Source organism: Aythya marila (genome assembly GCF_965140915.1).
Source record: "Aythya marila genome assembly, chromosome: 11".
NCBI classification, from domain to species: domain Eukaryota; kingdom Metazoa; phylum Chordata; class Aves; order Anseriformes; family Anatidae; genus Aythya; species Aythya marila.
This window is the reverse complement of record NC_139052.1, coordinates 9,097,715-9,118,776: the sequence shown is the minus strand read 5'-3', so window position 1 is coordinate 9,118,776 and position 21,062 is coordinate 9,097,715. Positions and strand designations below refer to the sequence as shown.

Here is a 21,062-nt window from a genome sequence, read left to right as displayed (position 1 = left end):
AACCCACTTTGCTCCTCAAAGTAGGCCACGTCCCTTCCATCGAGTCTCCTCGGGGCGCGCTGCTCCGGCGAGGAGATGGGGGCTGCTGCGAGCAGCCAGGAGGGGCACGGAGCAGGAGGGGGGGCAGGGAGGGCCGGCGGGGATTTTGGGGAGCAGCAGGCAGGGGTCAGGGCTGGGGCAGGCGGGAACGGAGCTGTGACGGCTGCAGGACGGCAAATATCAGGTCATAAATGCAACTGGGCAAAGGGCTGATCCTACAAACATCCTGGATTCACGGCCCCTGGGTGATTTTGGGGGATGGAGGGGGATTTGGGACATCCCGGGGACATTTCAGCCTCACTGTGGCGTGCTGCGAGCAGGAGGTGCCCTGCCAGGAGGCTCTCGGCTGCAGCCCTGCGGGGTGTTTTTGTTGGGCCCCATCCTGAGCCCAGCGCTCAGTTTTTCCTCGGATAATTTCTATTTAAGCGTTCGGGCCGTCAGCCCGGGGAAAAGTTGAGCCGGAGCCCGGGGCTCGGCCCGCCACCTCCAAATGTTGCTCTGCAGCTCGCCGGGCTTGGCAAGGAGCGGCGCTGGGAGGGAGGAGGCTGGGGCAGACCGATTTTGGGATGCCCCTCGGGAAAAGGCACTTTATTCCCTGCGCTTCTGCCGCGCTGGAGCACACAGTGGGAAAACGCGTCGGGTCCCGTGCCCTGCTCTTCTCTCCGGCCACCGAGCCTTTTTTCCAAGTGGGTGGGGATCCCTTGGAGTCCCTCGGCGTTGGCCACGGGGTTTTTCCGAGCCTCTGCTCCAGTGCCTCAGCCCGCCTATCCCTGGGGGATTTGGGCAGCTTCATCCCAAGCCTGACTCAGTGCAAGCCGCTCGTCATCCTCCCTCTCGCGCCCAGAGCTGCTCTCCTGTTCCGGGCCCTCCCCACTCCCCCCCAGCACCCTTGGGTGTCCCAGGAGAGCACCCCAGGGCCGTGCTGGCCTTTTTACCCCCCCTCCCCTCTTGCAGTGCCCCCCTGCCCAAAGCTGTCCGGAGATTTGGGGCTCCTGGGTGGGCCACGCCAGCAGCCCCCCCGTCCCCAGGGTCCTCCTGCGCCCGCGCGGTGCCAGCTCCCAGGGAGGAGGAGGAGGAGAGCCGGGAGGAGGTGGCGGTGGTGCTGATGCTCCGAGGAGGTCTGGGGGGGTCTGGCTGCTCGTGCCCCCCACGCCTGAGCCCCTCACACCCAGTACTGGTTGTTTTTCAAGGCGGGGTTGGATGTCCGGCAGTACTGGAGGAGCTCGGGGTCTGGTGGCACCCCAGGACCCGTGCCCTGGGGCGGGGGACCCGCGCCCTTGCCCTCCAGGGAGTTGACAGTCGTTAGGGGGATGCCTTGGCTGGGGTCCGTCCTCCGGAAGGTCTCCTGCTCCGGCACGGCCCCGTTCTTCGCCTTGGAGGACGGGGCGCCCTGCACGTGGTGCTTGCCCGTCTTGTTGCGCTTGTGCAGGTAGAAGAGCAGCGGCAGGATGAGGGCCAGCAGCAGGAGGATGAGGCAGATGGGGATGATGATGCTGAACATGTTGGCCTCGATGAAGCTGAGGAAGGTGCCCCCCTCCACGGGGCTGGGGCTGGCGGTGGCCCCGGGGCCCGGCCAGGCGCTGGGGGGCACCATGCCCACCTCGCTGGCGTTGGGGCCGCTCCGCGCCGTGCCCTGGGGCCATGGCACTGGGGATGACGGTGCTGGCGGGGCCACGAGTAGGGTGACCCCATAGGCTTTCGAGGCGTTGTAGGGCTCGGTGATGTACTCCAGGGCTGCCAGCGCTGGTGGCACGCCGGCAGCCGCCACCTCGAAGAGGAAGCTGTCACTCTGCGGGTGCTGCTGGGTGTCCCCGGCATCCAGCACCTCCAGCCCCACCAGCCCCTGCTCCAGCTCCCTCTGGCTGAAGGTCTCGATCGGGGTCGGGGGCTGCCCTGGGTCCCCCGAGACCCTGACGAGGCGGCTGCTGCGGGGCGACCTGCGGATCCTGAAGACCGGCACGCTCCTGGTGCGGTTGGCCAGCTCGCTGGCGTCGAGGGTGCGGGTGTCCAGGAGGGCCGTGGTGCCCCGCGGCCACACGCTGCCCGGCCGAGCCGTCACCAGGGCGCGGACGGTGACGTTCACTTCCCCGCTCCTGTTTGCTCCCCGCGATGTGGCGAGGAACTGGAAGCTGTCCTGGGGAGAGGTGAGCTGGGTGAAGGTAAAAGTCACCTCCCCGCGCTCCAGCTGCGCCTGCGAGAAGCCCTGCGCCGGCTTTTGGTTGAGCAGCACCTGGCCAAACCTGGGGTCCCTGGTGATCCTGTACAGGGCATCGCCCTCCCCCGGGAGGTGCCGGGGGGTCAGGGTGGCCCTGTTCAGCTCCTGGGGCACCTCCAGCAGCACCGGGCTCGCCGCGGGCAGCACCACGACTTCCAGCGAGGTCAGGGTGGCCGGGTGGTTGCCGTCGGACAGGCTCAGGGCTAAGGACTCGGGGGCGCTGCTGCTGGTGGTGGTGACGAACACCACGTGGCCGGCGTTGATGTCCGCTTGGGTGAAGCGCTCGATGGCCACCTGAGGGTCGTGCGCGTTGGCCAGGTGGCCAGCGAGGGGCCTCTGGAGCAGGGTGTAGACCGCGTCCTCTGGGGAGCCCTGCAGCTCGGCCACGTCCAGGTAGTCCCGGGACAAGGTCACGGTGGAGCCGTGCAGGACCTGCAGCGCTCGGCGCCGCTTCACCACCCGCGGTGGCTGCCCAGCGCCGCCGCTCACCGTGATGTTGAAAGCTTCAGAGACGAGCACCCCGTGGCGGGGAGGATGGAGGGACTGCTGCACCCGGGGACGGAGCCAAGCCTGGAACTGGAAGCGGTCTTCGGAGGCAGTGCCCCCGCCGTGGGTGTAGGCCAGGCGGCCGGCGGCCAGGTCCGACTGCAGGAAGAAGGGCTGCGGCTGCTCCAGTGCCACGCTGGCCACCGAGAGCTGCCCGCGGAGAGGTGGCTCTGTCACCAGGAAGACGACGTCGTGCGCGGCCCTCTCGGGGATGGAGACCTGGCTCAGGAGGTTGGAGGCGTCCAGCAGCGAGGTGCCGATCTCTGCCCGCTCCCCCCTGGCGAGCCAGAGGCCTGGGAGAAGGAGGGAAAACCCAAAGCGGCGTCAGAAACGGAGGGATGCAAAGAAAATAGGAAATAGGAATAGGAGGAAAACAGGATTGATGAGGCTGGCAAAACAACGGGGGGAAGGCGTTGTGTGGATAGGGCCAGCAAAGGCTGGACGTGGCTTGTCAGATGTCGGTGTGGTACCAGAGCTCATGCTTGGAGGGAGCACGCGAAGTTGTACATTCTGCTTTTCCTGCAGACAAACAGCCTCCTCTGACATTTGCACAATCCCCCCTCCCTGCCCCAGTGAGAGGATTGTGCAAACCTCAGGAGAACTTGTTTGTCCCTTGCTTCTCCTCCAGCCACACTCCGCACCACCCCCAGGCTGATTTTTTCCTTTTTTTTTTTTTTTTTTTTTTTGTTTTTACCTGCATTTCTCCACAACTGAGTTGAGCGCTGGGGGCAATTCGCCTCGAACGAGATCAGCACGAGCAGGACGAAGGAGTCGGAGATGGAGGTTGGAGCCACCACGCGGAAGCGGATGGCGTCCTGGGCGAGCCAGAAGGGCTCCTGGGGCATCTCGTGCTGGTAGAAGATCGCCCCGCCATCCACCTAGGAGGGGAGAAAGCTCGCTCATTTCTGCTTCATGGCAACATAACGCCAGCGGGTGATGCCACGATGCCACGACCCATCTCCTTTCTGGCTGCCGTGGTGCCACTGTCACTGCCGGTGCCAGTGCTGGAGCCGGCGTGGGCACCGTGGGGGCTTGGTTTGGCTCCCCCAAGGAGGCACCTTTCTGCCAGGAGCTTTCCGCCCAGCAATTGGGGTGGGACCCCCGAGCTGTGGGGCTGCTGGAGGGTCTCGTGGAGGGGGCGAGACCTCACCTGGGCTTGGGTGAAGTTCCTGACTTCGTCCCCGCGGGCGGTGCGCAGCCGGCCGAGGCGCGGGGCTTGCTCGATGCTGTAGTAGAGGGCCGTGGGGCTGGCGGGGCTGCTGCTCACCGCCTGCAGGTTCTCGCTGGTGAGGGGCTGCAGAGCACCTGGAAAACATGCCGGGGGGGACATCAACCCTGCCCCTCTGCCCCCACAGCAGCCTGGCTGCTGGGCGCCCTGCGCGCTGCCCCCTACCCACCTGGGCAGAGGGTGAGGCTCTGCTTCCTGGCCAGGCTGAGCTCCTCGCCCTGCGCCCTGACGAGGAAGAAGTGCCCGGGGGACAGGTTCTCGCCGTCCCACAGGTCAAAGGCGAAGCCTCCATCCAGGGGCCCTGCAGAAAGCGTGGAGCTGGGGCACGGGGCAGCCCCCTCACCTGGCACGAGGGGGAGCTCGGTGCCACAGGGCTTGGGGACGGGTTGGTGCCAGGGGACGCCTCGTCCTGGCCCTACCTTGGTGCACAAAGAGGACGAGGCCGCTGTCGATCTGCGCCTGGGTGAAGCGCCGCACCTCCACGTCGGGCGCTGGCCTCAGCACCACCTTGCCATTGACCGGGGGCTGGATGGAGAAGGTGACCTCCGCCGCCGGGCTGTCCTCGTCCTCGGCACGCAGGGTCTGGGGGCCGATGGTGGCCGTGGCGCCGCTCCGCAGCTGGGGGACGGGGAGAGGCTGTAACCCCCCGGGACACCCCGGCCATCCCCAGCCCGTCCCCGAGTGCGGGTGCCTTGCACCGGGAGGCACGTCTGCGCCGCACAAGGGCTCCTTGTGCATCTGCTGGGCGAAGCACCCGTGCCCTGGCCTCCTCCCAAGCCCTGCATCACCCCGTGCCCGTGTTTCCCAGCACGTACAGGGGGCGTGCTGCCCACGCCGCCCCACAGCCGGCCGTGCCACCCATGCCCAGGGACGCTGCCACCACAATCCCACAGCACCTGCCTTCCCCAAGGGGCTTTTCAGTCCCTGGGGCTCCTGCTGGGCTTGCAGGGGGATGAAGGCGAGCAGGAGGCAGCACTATGCCCCGTTCCTAATCCCTTGCCCCATCCCTGCCCCACAGACCCCAGGATTAGGATTATTCCTGGGATGTCAGGTCCTGCGCGCCCTCCCCAGAGCCAGCTGCGTCGGGTTAGCGTAGCTCTTTTCCTCGCTCTCCAGCTGGCCGATCCCCAAACATTTCTTGAGTGGGTGTGGGTGCCGGCTGTGAAATCAAATCCATCAGCAGCCCCCGCGGGACTGGGGGAGAGAGGCCGGGAAGCGCGGCTTTGGGGAGGTGGGATGGGGGAAGCGCTGCGCGGGGGCAGCCGAGCTGAGCGGGGCCAAGCACTCCAAGCCCCACATCCGCTCTGAATGATTAAAGCTGGGCTCCTGCCCTCCTTTTCTGGCTTATTATGTCTGCTCACACTCCGTGTCACCTCTGCGCTCCGGGAGAGCTGGCGTGGAGGCAGCGAAACGGTGCCGGCAGCACGGCGGCACGGCACAGAGGGCAGCAGAAGCCTCCCTTGGTGGCACCCAGCCACCCTCCTGGCAGCAGGGACCGCAGCCCGCGGGGCCTGATCCTGCCTGTGTGGACTCTGCACCCTGCTGCTGGCGTGCGTGCAGCAGGGGAAGCTTTGTGCAATCTCCGTGCCGGGCCCGGGCTGACCTTTAAACGCTGAAGTCATCTCTCCGGGAGCACAAACACACACGGCCCCTCCTGCACGCTGCTTGCTTTGTCCTGCGCAGGACAAACCCGTGCTTCTGGGTGTATTTTTGTATTGTTATTATTATTTTTTTTTCCCTGTCTTTTGATGGTTTTATAGTGGTTGGGAGGGAAGGCAGAGCTTCCCCGAGTGACCATGCTGCTGGGCTGGCTGTGAGGAAGAGGAGAGGTTAACCTGACCCTGCAGGGATTTGGGCACAGCTGGGGCACATCGGGGCTCAGTGCCCTTAAAAAAAGGGATTTGCTGGAGCGGGGGCTGCCTTTGCTGGGCTGATGGGGGGGGGGGGGGAGGCTTTGGGGTCGAGGGCAGCGTGGGCAGACCATGGGCTGGCTGCAGATGGGGACCCCAAACTTTGCAGGGCAGCCCCGCTCCGTCCCGTAGCCTTCCTTTGGGGTGTCCCTGCTGGGGTGGGATGGGGGGGGGCTTTCCTGAGAAACCCCCCCTGCACCCCCCCGGCTGAGCCAGCCGCCAGCAGCAGCCGCAGCGGGGCGATGCTCCCACCTTGTGGACAGCTTCAGCATGGCCGGGGGAGGAGGAAGAGGAGGAGGAGGAGGCGGAGAAGCCCTTCCAAGGCCGGCCCCAGCCCCTGTTGAGCGGTTCCCCCCCCCGCAGCCCCTTACCTGCAGCCCGGCGTTGATGCGCAGCCGGGGCCCCGCCGTGCGCCGGGGCGCGATGGCCACGAAGACGGTGCGGGGCTGGCTCTGCCGGCCGCTGTCGGAGGCGTTGGCCAGCAGGGTGAAGCTGTCGGCCCGAGCCCGGGGCACGTCCTGCCTGTATCGGACCTCCTGGTTCTCCACCTGCGGGGCAGGGGCTGGCTGAAGGGCGCGGGGGGGGGACAGCCCTTGGGCACGGCCCCGGCACCACGATGGGGAGAGGGGCTGGCACCGGGGCTCTGCCCGCATCCCCTCCCCATAGCCCTCAGCTTGGGGTTTCCCCCCACCACAGCACACCCGGACGGGGTGAACCTGCCCCCCTAAAACCCTCCATCCCAGGGGCAGCCCCCTGCAGCCTCCCGGTGCCCCCAGCCCCGTACCTCGCTCCAGGTGAAGCTCTGCAGCCCCCCCTCCTCGGGCCGCTTGGTGTTCAGGAGGGTGCCGTAGCGGGGGGGCTCCAGCACCCTGAACTCCACGCCACGAGCCACGAAGTAGTCGCTGGGGACGTTGAGGATGGCCGTGGAGAGGATGGCAGAGCCTCCTCCTGGCACCGTGAGGTTGCCGACGTCCAGGGGGACGGTGGCGGGGAGCACGCTGAGGCTCACTGCCACCCCTTCCAGGGGGTCTGCCCCCCCGGCCGTGACGTCCACGACGAAGTGGTCCCGCTCCTCCTCCGGCTTGGAGTGCAGGTAGAGGACTTGGCCGCTGTTGATGTCCTCCTGGGTGAAGGACTGCACAGGGTCGAGGCTGGGCGGCTCGTCCGAGTCCCGGCCGTGCTGGACCATCACCAGGAAGCCGGAGGCCGGGGGGCTGCTCACTTGGTAGACGATGTCCTGGGGGGGGATCTCTTCGTGGGCCACCTGCGAGCGCGGGGGAGGCACGGTGTGAGTGGGGGGCCGACATTTGCCAAGGTCGTGGCAAAGCCAGACCTGGGCTCTGCCCCTGGGCAAAGCCTGACGCGGGCACAAGTCCTCTGGTCACTGCAGGTGGGTGTTAAATAGCCCCCCACACACAGTCTGGTGGCCGGGGAGGGGATGTGGGTTTTGGGGAACAAGCAGAGAGGGGGATACTCACCAGTAAGTGCTCCTGCTTGATCTCAGCCGCCTCCCCCTGGAAGACGTGTATCTCCTTGTTGTTGACCATGCGCAGGGGGCTTGGGTGGGTGTCCAGGAAGATGGTGATGGCCAACGTGTCCTCCACCGCCACCTCGTTGGCTTCCACGGTGAACTGGAGCTCATCCCGGGCGTTCCTGCTCCCGTTGTGGCGGTAGGAGACCTCTCCTGCCAGCAGGTCCCTCTGCGAGAAGGCCATGACCGGCTGCCCCCCCCTGAGCACGGCCCCCCACCGCGGCGGGGCGGTGATCAGGAACCGTATCTCCTCGTCCGACCTGATGTCCATGTTGGTCTCCAGGCTGAGGACGGAGGCGTCGATGCTCCCCTGGCTCCCCTGGGGGATGGCGAGGCCGGTGTTGTTGACTATCTTGATGTAGGGCTCTGACGCCTGCACTTCCAGCAGGGCTGTGGTTTGGTGGAGGCCGTCTGAGACCTGCAGCTGGATCCAGCCCCGGTCGGCCCCGGAATGGACGAAGAGGATCTTCTTCTTCCTCAGGTCGTCCTGGGTGAACCGATAGAGCTGGTGGCTCCTGTCGTCGACGGACACGATGCTGCCAAACAAGATGTCCCTCCTGGCCAGCACCAGCTGCGCGTCGGAGAAGCCCGAGTCCTTGTCGGTGAAGGCGATGTCGTCCGTCGTCAGCAGGTGCTGCCCGTTGCGCACCACGTTGAACACCTTGCTCACCGCCCGGACGGGGGTATGGTCGTTGACGGGCTGGATGGAGACCCTGAAAACCCCTCTCACCTCCTCCGCCTCGGGCTCGGTGCTGCCCTCGCCCTGCCTGGTGGCTACGAAGGGGATGTCGTCCTCCAGCGTCTCGGAGTCGTCGTGCTGGTACAGCAGCCGGCGGTGCAGGATGTCGTCGTTGGTGAACTCCGTGATCTCCTCGCTGGACGCCCTGCCGAGGGACGCTGCCCACGCCAGCCTCCCGTGGGCCGGCCCCTCGATCACTTCGTAGAGGTAGTCCATGCTGTTCAGGCTCTGCACAAACAGGTGGTCCTTGGAGATGACAGCCTGGCCCCCCTCCGGCACCGTCAGCAGGACGTTGGTCAGGTTGGGCGCGTCGGGGTCCCCCCCGATGCTGATGGGGTAGGTGTAGACGGGAGAGTGCTGCTCGCCGGCGCGCACGTGGAACTGGAAGGCGTCCTCGGCTTGCTGGGAGTTCCTGACGGTCGCGCTGTAGCTCAGGCGGTTTCTCTGCAGGTCCTCCTGGGTGAACGCGAAGCCCTCGGTCAGCCTGCTGCCCAGCAGCTCCAGGTTGCCCTTCCTGGGGGCCTGGATGATCACATAGCGGAAAGGGACCGGGGCGGAGTTTGGGTCTTCCAGCATCGCCTCCAGCTCCTTGCTGGTGATGTTTTTGTGCCGCTTGTTCTTCATCTGGAGGGGGACCATGGTCTTCATCTTAATGGTGGCTCTTTTAATGCTTATGAGAAAAGTGTTGTTTGGCAAGACCTTCTGGCCCACCTGGACGTCGAATCGGAGCTTCTCCACGACATCCTCCAGCCGGTGCTCTGGATCCGTGCAGAAATACTGGATGCGCCCTTGCTCCAGGTCTTGCTGCTGGAAGGACTCGACTCGTTTCCACTCCCCTCCCGTGCTCCCCTGCTTCTGCAGCTCGCCGTACCTGAGGGGCTGCGTGAGGCTGTACAGGATGGGCACCCGTTGTTTCCCGGCGTTTGTCTCGGCGGACAGGTTGGCCGTGGAAATGCGCGCAGCCCCCCCTTGGGAGACAGAGAGCCCGGTGTTGTTGCGCAGGCGGATCTCGGGCTCTATGGCCAGGATCCTCAGCGTGGCAACGGGGCTCGGGACGGAGCCGTCGCTCACCTGGAAGGTGAGCTGCAAGTCTGTCCCGCTCTGGTGCACGTAGACCACGTTGCCTGCTTCCAGCTCCCTGCAGGAGAACTCCTCGATGGGCACGCCGGGCTGGAAGTCGTACTCCACGTAGCCCTCGTCCAGCTGCTGGGCGCCGTGCAGCTGGAACTCGAGGTCGTCGCAGGAGGTGTCGTCGTCCAGCACCTGCAGGGTGTCCGTGCTCAGGTGCCGGCGCGTGTGCGACAGGATGGTCATCTGGTTCCCGTGGGGGAAGATCACCTGCGGGGCGTCGTTGGTGGGGCTGACCATGACGGGCAGCACGTACTTCTGCCCCTGCCGCAGGCACTCGGGGACGCCCTGCTGGGCGGCCACCGTCACCTCCAGCACCAGCTGGTCCATGGGCGCTTCGGAGCCGTCGTGGGCGTACCGCACTTTCCGATTCGTGACGTCCAGCAGGGTGAACTTCTTCCTGCTCCTGGACCCGGGGACGTCCAGCTCCAGCTGGCCGTGCCGAGGGTCGCCGGCGAGGGTAAAGAGGATTTGGGACGGGCGGATGTTTGCGAGGCTCAAGTCGACCGTCGGCTGGACGTGTTTCCACTCCAGATAGGCCGTGCCCCCTTCCGACAGGACGAGGGGGCTGACGTGGAGCAGCCTGCTGATGTTGGCCAGGGCGGGTGGGAAGCTGCTGTCCGGCCGGCACGCTTCCACCACCGGCCAGGCGTCCGGCGGAGGGGAGGTGGGCGCCTCGTCCTGCTCGTACGCCTCCTCGTAGTCCTCGTAGTCGTGGTCTGACCTCCCACAGCCGGCCGCGATGTTCTTCGTCAGCACGGCGTCCTGCAGGCTCTTCCTCTGCAGGTTTATCCGCAGGTCCTCCAAGCAGCCGACAAAGGACGTGTTACTCATGGTGCCCGCCGAGGTGAAGGCAAGGCGGTGCGCTCTCAGCCCCTGCAGGGCCTTTTCGTTCAGCCCTCCGATGAAGAGGTTTCCCTGAAGGTCCAGGTAGTTGTTGATGCCCCGGTTGGACGTGGAGGAGGCGTAGTAGTCGATCAGGATCTCGAGCTTGTGGGTGCCCGTGTAGACCTTGACGTAGTGCTGCTGCTTGTCGCTGATGAAGACGTTGTTGTGCAGGACGATGACGCCGTTCCCCTTGTTGACAAAGCCCCTCAGGCGCCCGTTGGAGACCTCCAGGTAGAAGAAGTCATCCTCCGTGCCCGCGTGGTAGATGAGGGGCGCGTGGGTGACGTCCGTGGTGACCACAAACTCGATGGTCCCTTCCTCCCTCGCGTCCCACGTGGGGAACGCCACGTACGACTGTGGCCCCAGGAACCCGAAGGGGTCCTCGGGCTCGGCAGAGAACTGCGTGCTGCAGCCTTCCTGCACCTCGTGGAAGACCTTGGGGCTGCCACCGGAGGACGGCGGGGAGAGGACATCCAGGCCGTTGAACGTCACCGAGTGGAGGCAGCCTCTGAAGGGCGAGCTGGCCCCGGCGAGGTAGGGCAGGTTGAGGCCGCCGGTGCCGCCGGCGTAGAGGCCGTACTGGATGTCCAGCTCCCGGACGGGCCCCGGGATGTCCACGGAGCTGTTGAAGAGGCCGTCGATGGTCAGCGTCATCCTGCCGTCCTCCACCAGCAGCTCCACGTCGTGCACCGCCAGGTTGTCCAGCTGCAGCTCCGCTGGCGACTGCAGTGTCACCTCCTCCGAGCCCAGCCGCAGCCTGGCCTTGGGGGAAGGAAAGCGAGCGGGGTCAGCACCGGGGCTCGTGCACAGCACCCTCCTGACAAAGCGTGGGCCCATCCCTGGGGGTTTAGGAGCGCTGTGGTCCCTCTGCTCACTGCCACGTGCCCTGCCCCGCTCTGCCCCTGCATGCTCCTCCATCTCCCAGCCCTTCCCCACCGCCTGCGCTGCTCCCAGCCCCGCCAGCTGTCAGCCTGGGGACTGGCAGGGGAAATAGCAGGCTTGCCTGTGTCCACTCTAATCCAGAAATGGGGTGGGCACCGTCATCACGAGCAGCAGCCCAGAGCCTCCCTAAGTAGAGGGTTGGCCAGTGGGCCCCGAGACACGCGCCCTGCCTCAGGGAGCTCTGGTCAGCTGCTTGCTCGCACTCAGATGTGGTCCGTGGCCCAGCCCAGCGGCTCCCGGGGAAGCAGGGATGCGTTCCTCTTTTTTTCCTTTGTGGTGGGCGCCAGCCCCGTAACCACAAGAGGAAATTCTGTTCTTCTGTCCTGCTCCCTTCCCACGCCCCAGCTGCACTCAGCCTGCGGTGGGATGGGGGCGTTGGGTGGAGACCTCTCATTTCTCTGGTCCTCTCGGCCCATCCCTTCCCCAACCCCTCGCACTCCAGGGTGTTCAGTGCCATGTCCGAGCACGCAATGAGCACGGGGTGCTGGCATCAGGGTGTACAAGACGCTTCCCATGGCCCAGCTTCCCTACCTGGGGGCTGGTTCCCTGTCTTTAATACCCCCGGAGGGATTCGGGGAGCTGCGGTACCAACCTGCAGGGTGCCAGCTCGCAGCTGCAGCAGGAGGTGGTCGGGCTGCCCGGCGGCCAGGAAGAGCAGCCCACTGCCCTGGCTGGTGTAGAGCTGGAGCCGCAGCCGCACCGTGCGCGAGGCGTCCGCCAGCGGCATCTCCACGTAGCTGTCCCCAAAAAAAGAGGCTGCGGAGGGGTGAAAGGAGAGGGTCAGGCAGGGAAAGGCACCCTCAGCCCTGGCCGTGTGGGTGCTGTGAGCCTGCAGCCCCCTTCCCAGGCCCCTTCCCGGAGTCCTTCCCTCGCTGGGCTGCGCGTTTGGGAGCTGCATCCTCCAGCGCCGGCCACGCGATGGGGCCCGAAGGCTGCAGCCTCCAGCCTCCCCCTGCACACGTGCAGGGAGGTGTGCTGTTAGCCCGAGGAGCCCTGTCCATTTTGGACACCCCCTCGGGAGGAATGAGAAACCTTGCCATGCAAATCCTCTCCCTGCTCAGCACCATTCTCAAACAGCTCCCCGTAGCATCGAACCACTGCTGAGGTTCGCCCCGGAGGCAGCGGCTCGGACAGATCTGGAGGAATAAATGCGTGCAGAGCGTGTGTGCAATCCATATGTGGACGTGGGAGCGTGCTGGGCTGGGGCCGCCGCTGGAAGGCGTTCAGCACCCAGCGTACACGCGCGCCCTCAGCGGACTCAGCGCAATGGCATGCGGCCGCGGGACCAGGGACTGTGTCACAGGGCGCTGGCAGGAGGACAAGCAGGAGGTAACCACAGCGTGGCACTGCTTAGTTTCACAGCGGCGCTGCTTGCTCACTGCCTGAATGCGTGTGTGTGTGTGTGCGCTGCACCCGCGTGCGGAGCACATGCTGCGTGTGGCCCCGTGGCGCTCCCTGCACTGCGCGCCTGCGGGATGAGGCATTAACTCTGTCAAGACCCGTAGGATGTAAAAGTCTGGGGAGGATGCGCTGGGAGGGGGGGAATGCGCGTTTTCAGGCCACGCTCTGGGAGGTTTAGGTGACTTTTTGTGCTTTTTGGCCAGGCTGTGCCCTGTGGAGGGATGCTCTCTGTGGAGGGGGCTCTCCCTGGAGCGTCTCCAGCCTGAGTGCTTTGGGGACGGCCGAGTGGCCTCAGGACATGCAGCCCTCCTTGCCCAGATGCCACATCCCAGCTCTGAGAGCAGAGGAAGGGCCTCAGCTTTCTGCTGGGGTCCAGGAGAGCAGTGAGGGCGTTGCAAGGAGCCTTACCCCACCCGCACTGGGCAGGGAGGGAATGGCAGCATGGAAATATCCAACGCCCGCTTTAACGGCCAGCCGCTCGCTCAGGGTTGCCAGCACGTCCTACTCAAGCCTGCTCATTTCCTGGTCCTTGTGCATGCCCTTGGCAAGTGTCACTTTGGCTTCCTCATCCTCTTCTCCTGAGCCAGTGACTCCTGGAGCCTTGCTGTCCTCTCCCGACCTGCTCCCTCCTGCTGCTGGTCTCTGCAAAACCAGCCCAGTGGCCCTTCTGGCACCACACTGCATGCAGCACATTGCAAAAAGGCTTTTCCCTCTCCCTGCACAGGCATGGGATGCAGGCACGCACACCCGCGTTGCATTTGGGCCCCAGGAGACCTCGCCTGCACATTCCGTGCTGGCTCCCACCGAGCTTTCCCCCATGTGTGTGCACGGCTCCAGCTCCCACCGAGCCTTTGCTTTTGTGGCTTCCCCTAGCCCAACAAACGTGGCTTTCAGATGTTGCTGAAAAACAGCGCAAGGCTGCCAAAAGCGACGATGCCCAGGGGAGAGATGCTGCTTGCAGGGAAGGGGACCCTTGTCCCATTGCAGGAGGCTCTGGGGTTTTTCTCCGGCTGCAGAGCAATGCGAGTTACTGCTGTTTGTCTCCAAACCTTGTTGCAGCACCCCTCTGCCCCACAGCCTGGCCAGGAGGTGCTCGAAGGCAGCTCTCACATCTTGCAGCAGGCTGTCAGGACCGAGGCTTAAAGCCGACGGTGACAAACGTGCTGTTTTGTCCCCAGAAGGGGATGTCCCGGCTGGCCCTTGCACCCCACGTGGAGAGAAGCAAATCCTCGCATCCGGGGGCGAGCCCCTGGCCGCCCCGCTCCCCCCCGGCTAAAAATAATTCCCGTTCCCAGCTGCAGGGTCCCGCAGGAAATCACTGCCCTGCGCCTCGCCAGCCCCGTAGAAAGGCTGCTGCAGAGGCGATGGGGCCCCCGTCACAGTTTCCGAGCAGCCGGCCAGCAGCCAGCAGATTATAGGCTGCACTGTCTTTTTATTTCTTTTTTTTCTTTTTTTTTTTTTTTCATTGAAAATAACAAGGAGGAAAGCCAAAAGCCAGGCTCTGAGCAAACCCCGGGCGTGCTCTGCTCCTCCAAGGCCAGGCGAACAAGTGAGGGCTCTGTGCGCGTCGGGCGCCCGCCCCAGCCGCCGGCCACGCGCCGGGTCTGGGATGCCCTGGCCTGTTTCCCCCTGCCTCGTCCCCTTTCCATCGAAAACACAGCTGCTTGGGCCTCTCCGGCTGTTTTCTAGCGCCTGGGGACAGCGCTGGGACACGCAGTGCCTGTGGCAGGGGGGCACACATCCTTCCCTTGTGCCCGGGGTGCTGGGAACCCCCGCGTCCCCACCGGGAAGGATGCTGAGGACGAGTGGAGGAAAACCTGCCCGGAGGAAGGCAGGCTGGCTGCTCAACAAGGCTTCATTCAGGCTGCCCGAGCAGGAAGGGGCCGTGCGCCCGCCTGTGTTTGCAGGGAGGGGACTGGAATTCGTTAAAGCAACCTTTTAATTGCACCCCCAGCTCCGGGGCGGGGGCCGGGGGCGCCTCGTGCGCGCACGCCCCACCTGAAAGGCTCTCTGTGTCCTCAGCCCTTCCCTGCCCCGGCCTTCCTGGGGTGGAAAACCAGGTGTGGAGCGAGGGCTCCTTGTCCCCACCGACAGCCCGCTGCTTGTGCTTCTCCCCGAACAAGCGGCCCCTGTGTGCCGGGGCCGGCGAGCCCCTCGCTGGCAGCCGCTGCTCCGGGACGCCCCAGCCTGGCGCATTCCTCCTCCGCGGCGTCAGCGGGCTCCCAGGCGCTCGGGGCCGGGGTTTTGGTGACTTTATAAGGCAGCGGGCTCGCCCAGCCCTCCTGCCTCCGCCGTGGGTGGCCCCCGGCTTCGTCCTCCCCGGGAGCTGCGGGATGGGGCTGGGGACAAGAGGGGGCTCGGCGGGAGGAAGAGGTCCCCGCCTGCCCCGTGCCTCCGATGGGTTTTTTGGAGAAAGGCTGCATTATGCTCCACATTCCCTTCGTTTTACGGCGTGGTTTTATTTATGGCCGGGGAAGGAAATGAGCAGCCTGCGAGGCGGGCTAAGGCAAACACAGCCGGTGCGCAGAGGCCCCGGGGTTTGGCTGGGGCTCGGCTGGGAGCAGGGGGGCCCCAAAGCCCCCTCTGGGGATGTGGGGGGGCCAGGGGCTGCTGGCTGCAGGGCTGAGGAGAGACCCCAGATGGGTACAGCGGGGAAATCCCCGTGCAATGGGGTTGGGCAGCACGGGAGCTGGCCCTGAGCATCCGACCTGGATGGGGACCTCGGGGATGTCCTGCAGCAAGTTTTTGGGGCAGCCAGAAGAGCAGCTGCCTCATTTCCCCCCCCCCGCTGGCACCGGTGAGAGCCCGTGGCATGGAGGAAGGCTTCTCCTCCTCACCCCTGCTCCTGCGTTTTCTCCTGCAGGCTGTGAGCACGGCTCCCACGGCCTCGTGCCAGGGCTGTGCGCGCTTCCCAAACCCCGCCGCAGCCGGACCAGGGAGCGGGGCTCTGCTCCTCGCTCCTGCTCTCACTTTCCAGGCGCAGCAGGGATTGCTGGAAAGCAGAGAGAGCAGAGCCGCCTCTGATAACGCCGCTGGCTGCGGAGGAGCCTCACCACCCCCTCTTTTTGGCCGCGGGAGGAGACCCCCAGGGAAGAGGCGCCGTGCTCTCCCCTGCACGTCCTGCTCGCCCCACAGCACCCGCCCCTACCTCCGCGAGAGCCTCCGCCTGTGTTTGTTGCTGCAGTTCCTTCCCAGCTGCTCTCCCTCTCTGCTTCCCCACTCTCCTGCCCTGGCTCCTGCACAAAAATGCCTTTCTGCAGCCCACGGACTTCGGGGTCAGGCGCAGCCGTGGCCCCCACTTGGTTTGCGCGGCCCCGGCAGGAGGAAGGCGGCGCAGCGCTTTGCTGTGAAATGGGTCCAGCAGCCTTGGCCACAGCCTCGCTGCTCAGGCCCTCGCTTCCCCAGCATAATTTTGCCGTGATTCAAGCAGCCCAAGTGCTGCTGGCATTCCTTGCACTGCCCTACCCTGCATGGAGCCACTGAGGGGAGGGCACGGTGCTGGCATCTGCCCCTGCCGCGCCGCCACGGTGCTGGGAACCCCCCAAAAATTGCCAGGGTGCTCTGCCAGCACTGCCCCTTTGGGGACATGCGTGCAGCTGGAGGAGCACACCCTGCACACGCGTTAAACATCCCGGTGGCTGGGGCGCAGCGTGACATCGGGGGTCACACCTGGGGGTGAGCATCCGTGCGGCCGGCACACGGGGAGGGGGCTGCCCGCCCCTGCTGCATCCCCAGACTGGAGCAGGGAGGCCGGGACGGGGAGGCTTTAGTTCTGTGTGCTAACGGATCCGGAGGGATGCAGGGAGGCAGCCCGAGCTGGAAGAGGTGCTTGGAGCTTTTGCTCCGGGAGGAGAACAGGGGGGGAGAAAGTGGGAGGATTTGGGGAGGCCGGCGGCTAAATGGGGCTTTTGTGACGGCCCCGGCGGCGTGACTCAGGCTCGCTGCGTCTCCCGCTGCCAGGAGAAGTTGGCCTGGAAATTTTGTATCAGCCCCAGAGGACGTGGTTTCCAAACCATCCCAAGACGGGTTTTGTTCTTTCTTTCTTCCCCTCTCCTCGCTCTCTCGAGCTGCCTCTCGCCTTCTGGCTGCCAACTTTTCCCAACTCCACCCTGCTCGCGGCGAGCTCGGTGCCGGGGCTCCAGCTGCCCGGCCGGTCCCTTTATCTGGGAACGGGGACACGGCCCCATATCTGGGCACGGGGACACGGCCCCGCACCCTGACCTGCCCCCGGGGACAGCGGAGCTGGGCGCCCCTTTTGGAGACGCTCCCGAGCATCCTCCCGGGGCGGGCTGGATGTTACCGGAGCGATGCGCGGCTGCAAACAAACAGCCCGGCCGCCGCTGGAGAGCTTCCCGGCAGCCGCTTCCCAGCCTGGCGTGGGATGGATCGGCCTCGGAGCGCCAGGACAACGGGGATGCACCAGCCAAATTCGGGGCTGGGGGGGGGAGAGGTGCTCCAGAGGAGCAAACATGCGGGCGCACAGGGGGGGAGATGCCAAAGCTGTGCCAGCAGCGACCTGCCGGGTTTAATTTCCCCATCCAGTGCACCCAGGAAAGGGATTTGGGGTGGTCTGGCTGTAGCAGAGCAGCTGAAATCCTTCCTTTCCCCTTTCTCATGCTGTCAGGGGCCCCCTCCCCACGCTGCCCTCCCACCCCAGCCCGGGATTTCTCAGCCCCACGCCTTTCCCATCTCTGAGAAACAAGCCGAGGGCTGGTGTTTATAGAGAAAATAAACGCCTGCCCGCCCGCCCTCTATTTATAGCTGGGAGCACGTACGTGGGGAGAGGGCTGGTGGCGCGGGGAGGCGTGAGCGGGTCCCCCCGGGGCAGGAGGCTGTTCTCAGCCGCAGCTACCTCTGGCCAAAACTTGGCTCTGGCAGCCTCGTGCGCCCCGCTTCCCAGAGGAAATGACCCCCAGGACCCACGGGCTTCTGTGGGATGGGGCGCGACATCTCTGGTATCCCAAGGCAGATGTCTATGTGGGAAGAGCTCTGCTCCGAAAATGTGGGGGGAATTGGGCTGATTTTCCCCCAAACCAAAAATAATAAAAGAGAGAGGTTTTGGCCAAAGAGATGGGATGAGGCAGAATAACTTTTGCTCGCAGTTTCCCCTTCAAACCGTTGGCCGGCTGTGGGAGGTGCGCATGGCACCGTGCGGCCGGGAGGAAAAAACAACCTCCAGAAAAACAAGATTTGGGCAAAAGCAGCATGGGACGTTCCCGGTGCCCATCCCTCCCTGACTCACGGCCCATAAAGGCTCCTTTAATAGCCCGTGAGTCACGGCAGCGCGCGGGCCCTCGGCGCGGTGGCACTGGATGAATGTGGCTTTCATTTCCCTGGGACTGGCGGGCACGTGCTGGGCCGGCCACCTTGAGGCCGGGCGGTTTTCCCCGTGGCTTTCTCTGCTGTTTTTAGCACTGCCCGCCCTTCCCCAGCGTGCTTGCTGTCTGCTACCGGCTGTCTGTCCGGCTGTCAGGCAGCCAAGAGCAACCGCTGAGCGCGGCGCGGTTCCCCGCGGCACCGTGCCGTGCGCCCAAGGGCGCGGAGCCCTCGGACACCCCTCGTGGATGCTCCCGTTTCAGTGCTGCTCCCTGCACAAGCTGCTTGGTGTCTGGGGGTGTTGGGGCCGTGTTTGGTAAGCACAGGCCCATCCAAAAATCCACCTGTGTGAAAGCAGCTTGGTAGCTAGTGTTTTTTTTTTTTTTTTTTTTTTTTTTTTTTTTTTTTTTTTGAGGCTGCTTTCTTCTGGGCTTCTTTTTTCTCTGGGGGCTGCATGTTAACCAAAAGCCTCCGTCCTCGTGCAAACCTTCCAGGAGCAGCGCAGAGGAACATCTGCTTTGGGAGGAGGGAAGCTCTCCCGCTGCTCTTGGTCTGAGCTCTCCCCTTCTCTTCGCCCTGTCCCAGCCACGGCGATGGGCACGGTGGCAAAGGGAAGGTTCTGGGGCACGGTGGGGATGAGAAGGATTTGGGGCATGGTTCGGGGACGAGGAGCCTCTCGTTCCACATCTCCAGGCGGTGTGCAGACACAGGGCAGTCTTGGGCACGTGGGCACGGCTCCAACCCGCGCCGAGGAGCTTTCCCAGTGGAAAGCTGGGGGTTGAGGAAAGCCATGAGCCTGCTGACGCCAGGGGAGTCCCGAAAAGGAGCGAAGCGGAGCCTGGTGCCTGCAAGCGCATGGGAAGGGCTGCGCCGTGGCCAAGCTGTGCCTGGGGCCTAATTTAGACACACATCCTCCACCAAAGCCCATGAGGCCATGTTCCTGGGCAGCCTGCAACCTGACGTTAGTTCCTCCGCGCTGAGGTTAACCCCGAGCTGCGATCTTGGAGGAATGCGCTTATTATACATTTGCCTGCAGCCCTCCGCTGCTAAATATAAGAGTGAGACAAGAATATTCCTCCCCGATTCCCACGATACCAGTTTGCATTCCCCCCCTGTCAGACTTTTTCCTGTCCGTTCCCATCAGCTGGAAACTTTTCCAGCCGCCCGGAGCCGTGACCTCAAGGCACGCGGTGCCCTCGCTGCGCGTTGGAGCAAGGAGAGGCCGGGTCTCCGAGCACGGGGGTGACATCCGCGGGAGGCAGGCAGGTGACAGAGCGGGCCCAGGGATGGACACAGGCTGCATTTTGCCCTTCCCCCAGCGTCCCTCCTGGAAAGCTCCCGGCCCCACCGAGTCCCCAGCACGAGGATTTGGGGGACTCGTTTTTTGGTGGCCTCGCTGGGGACCGGGCGCTTTTTCCTCTCTAAGCACTTTGCCAAAGTTTCACGCTCCGATGGCAGGAGGAGAAACTTTCTGGTGTTTTTCCTTTTTGACATACAGCTGATGGGCACAGGCTGCCCATTTCAGGCTGGGCACGGCAGGAAATTGGTGCAAAACCTCTTCCCCTTCTCAGCCCCAAGGGCCTGTGCTAGCGGATGTCCTCTGCTCCCTGCAGCCGCGCCCTGGCCTCGGGTGGTATTTGGGGGCAAACCTCTGGGTTTTGGCAGCGCCAAATAAAGCCATGCCTGTGCCTCGTCCGTGCTCAAGCCTGGCAGTGGCCTCCCAGTGATTTTGGGATGCCACAGGGGTGTCTGCACCTCTGGAGGGTGCCAGGGCAGCCCCTGCTGCTCTCCCGCGCACAGGAGCAGGCAAGAGCCCCGCGGGGTGGAAGCCCTGTCCAGGACCTAAAGGTCAGCACTGGAAGGAAGAAGAGCACTCTGTTCATTAACAAAGGGATTTTTTCCACTCAGCTTGCCAGGCATCCTAATATTTTGGTGCATGAAGGAAAGAAGGAACAAGCCTGGAGGGAGAGGAGCGAGTCCTGGGAGGCCACCTGCTCCCTGGGGAGGGAACGGGGACGGCAGAGCGAGGTGCCCCAGGGCTGCTCTCTGCTTTCGGGCACGGACTCATCCCCGGGGTAGCCGGACCCCTCCACGGTCCCTGCTGTCTCTCGTGCCCCCCAACACCAGCAGCCCCCCAGCGACTGCTCCCACGGTGCTGTGGGGTGCCCAGAGCCATGCGCTCAGACCCTGTGGCACAAGGCAAGCCCCGTGCCCCACGCTGGGGTCTGCTCCCACCCCGGCGCACAGGACGGACAGACAGACAGCCGGAGCAGAGCCAGGAGGTGAAGCACGCTCTGGTGAAGCTGCTCAGCTCCCTCCTCACCCACCGGCAGCACCACTGCCACGCACGGGCCCCATCCCATCCAGCACCCTTGGGAAAGCAGCCGGCGGGACACAGGCGCGCAGCTCCCCGGTAGACACGGGGCACAGCAGCCCTGCCAAGCAGCCCCAGCAGCTCATCCTCCGGCGGGACAGGCTGCAAACACCCTGCCCAAAACCAGGCAGCTCCTCGGCCTCCAGGAGGGCACCCAGGGGTGCTCACACTGGGTCCCCTTCCCTCCCAGCCCAACCAGCCCCGCGCTCTGCCCTGCGCCTCCACCACCGAGCGTCCCCCTGTCCCTCGCCGCTCCGGCAGCAGGGTGGTGGGACGGGGGCTTACCTCCGCCCGGGGGTCCTGCACGAAGAGGACGGTGCTGGCAGGCCAGCAGCAGCAGCAGCAGCGTGGCAGGGCCGCCTCGGGTGCCCATGGTGCCTCCCGGCCGGAGCAGCCTCCGGCAGCGCCCGCTTCCAGCCGAGGGCTGCCGCTACTACTATATTTAATAAAGTGCAGCGAGGGAGGGACCTGCGGCTTCTCCCGCCTGTCAGAAAGGAGGAATTCACTCGGATTACAAATTTTCCTCTTAAAGGGGTAGTGGCCTCCCGCTCCCCGACCCACCCCGCTCTCAAAGCGCCCTTGTTCGCGCTGGGGCGACGCACGGGGAGGAGTGGCGGTGCCTGTCCCGAGGGTGCCCAGGCAGCGGGGCGCAGCGGGGTGCTCCTGGGTGCTCCCTGCCCACTGCAACGCCTCCTGCCCACCGCTGCCCGCAGGAGGGGCTCTCCGAGGGTCCTCCAGTGGGGTTAGGGGCATCGGGGTGATGCTCAGCTCGTGGGATGCAGGGCAGAACGGCTCAGGGAAAGGG

The 21,062-nt window shown here is 65.0% G+C and overlaps 1 protein-coding gene across 2 annotated transcripts; it reads right to left on the bottom strand.

The window, feature by feature from the left end:
- Window positions 1-1,008: 1,008 nt before the first annotated feature.
- Window positions 1,009-20,649, bottom strand: CSPG4 (chondroitin sulfate proteoglycan 4). Of its 2 annotated transcripts, XM_082769600.1 has the most exons (11): window positions 20,543-20,649; window positions 11,759-11,922; window positions 8,920-10,986; window positions 7,417-8,832; window positions 6,723-7,202; window positions 6,310-6,486; window positions 4,448-4,646; window positions 4,198-4,329; window positions 3,951-4,105; window positions 3,495-3,678; window positions 1,009-3,093 (listed from the first exon to the last, which is right to left on the bottom strand). In XM_082769600.1, exons 1-11 carry the CDS (start codon window positions 20,628-20,630, stop codon window positions 1,202-1,204), a joined length of 6,954 nt encoding a protein of 2,317 aa, XP_082625726.1. In that variant the 5' UTR covers window positions 20,631-20,649; the 3' UTR covers window positions 1,009-1,201. The 2 variants fall into 2 exon arrangements, with proteins under 2 accessions (XP_082625726.1, XP_082625725.1); XM_082769599.1 differs by having other exon boundaries at window positions 7,417-10,986.
- Window positions 20,650-21,062: the final 413 nt, after the last annotated feature.

Coding starts and splice junctions, on each gene's coding strand:
- CSPG4 (XM_082769599.1), bottom strand. CDS start 20,630: ATGGGCACCCGAGGCGGCCCTGCCACGCTGCTGCTGCTGCTGCTGGCC. Junction 11,923..20,542: donor TGCAGGACCCCCGGGCGGAG/GTAAGCCCCCGT, acceptor ACCCCTCCGCAG/CCTCTTTTTTTGGGGACAGC. Junction 4,106..4,197: donor GAGCCTCACCCTCTGCCCAG/GTGGGTAGGGGG, acceptor CATGTTTTCCAG/GTGCTCTGCAGCCCCTCACC.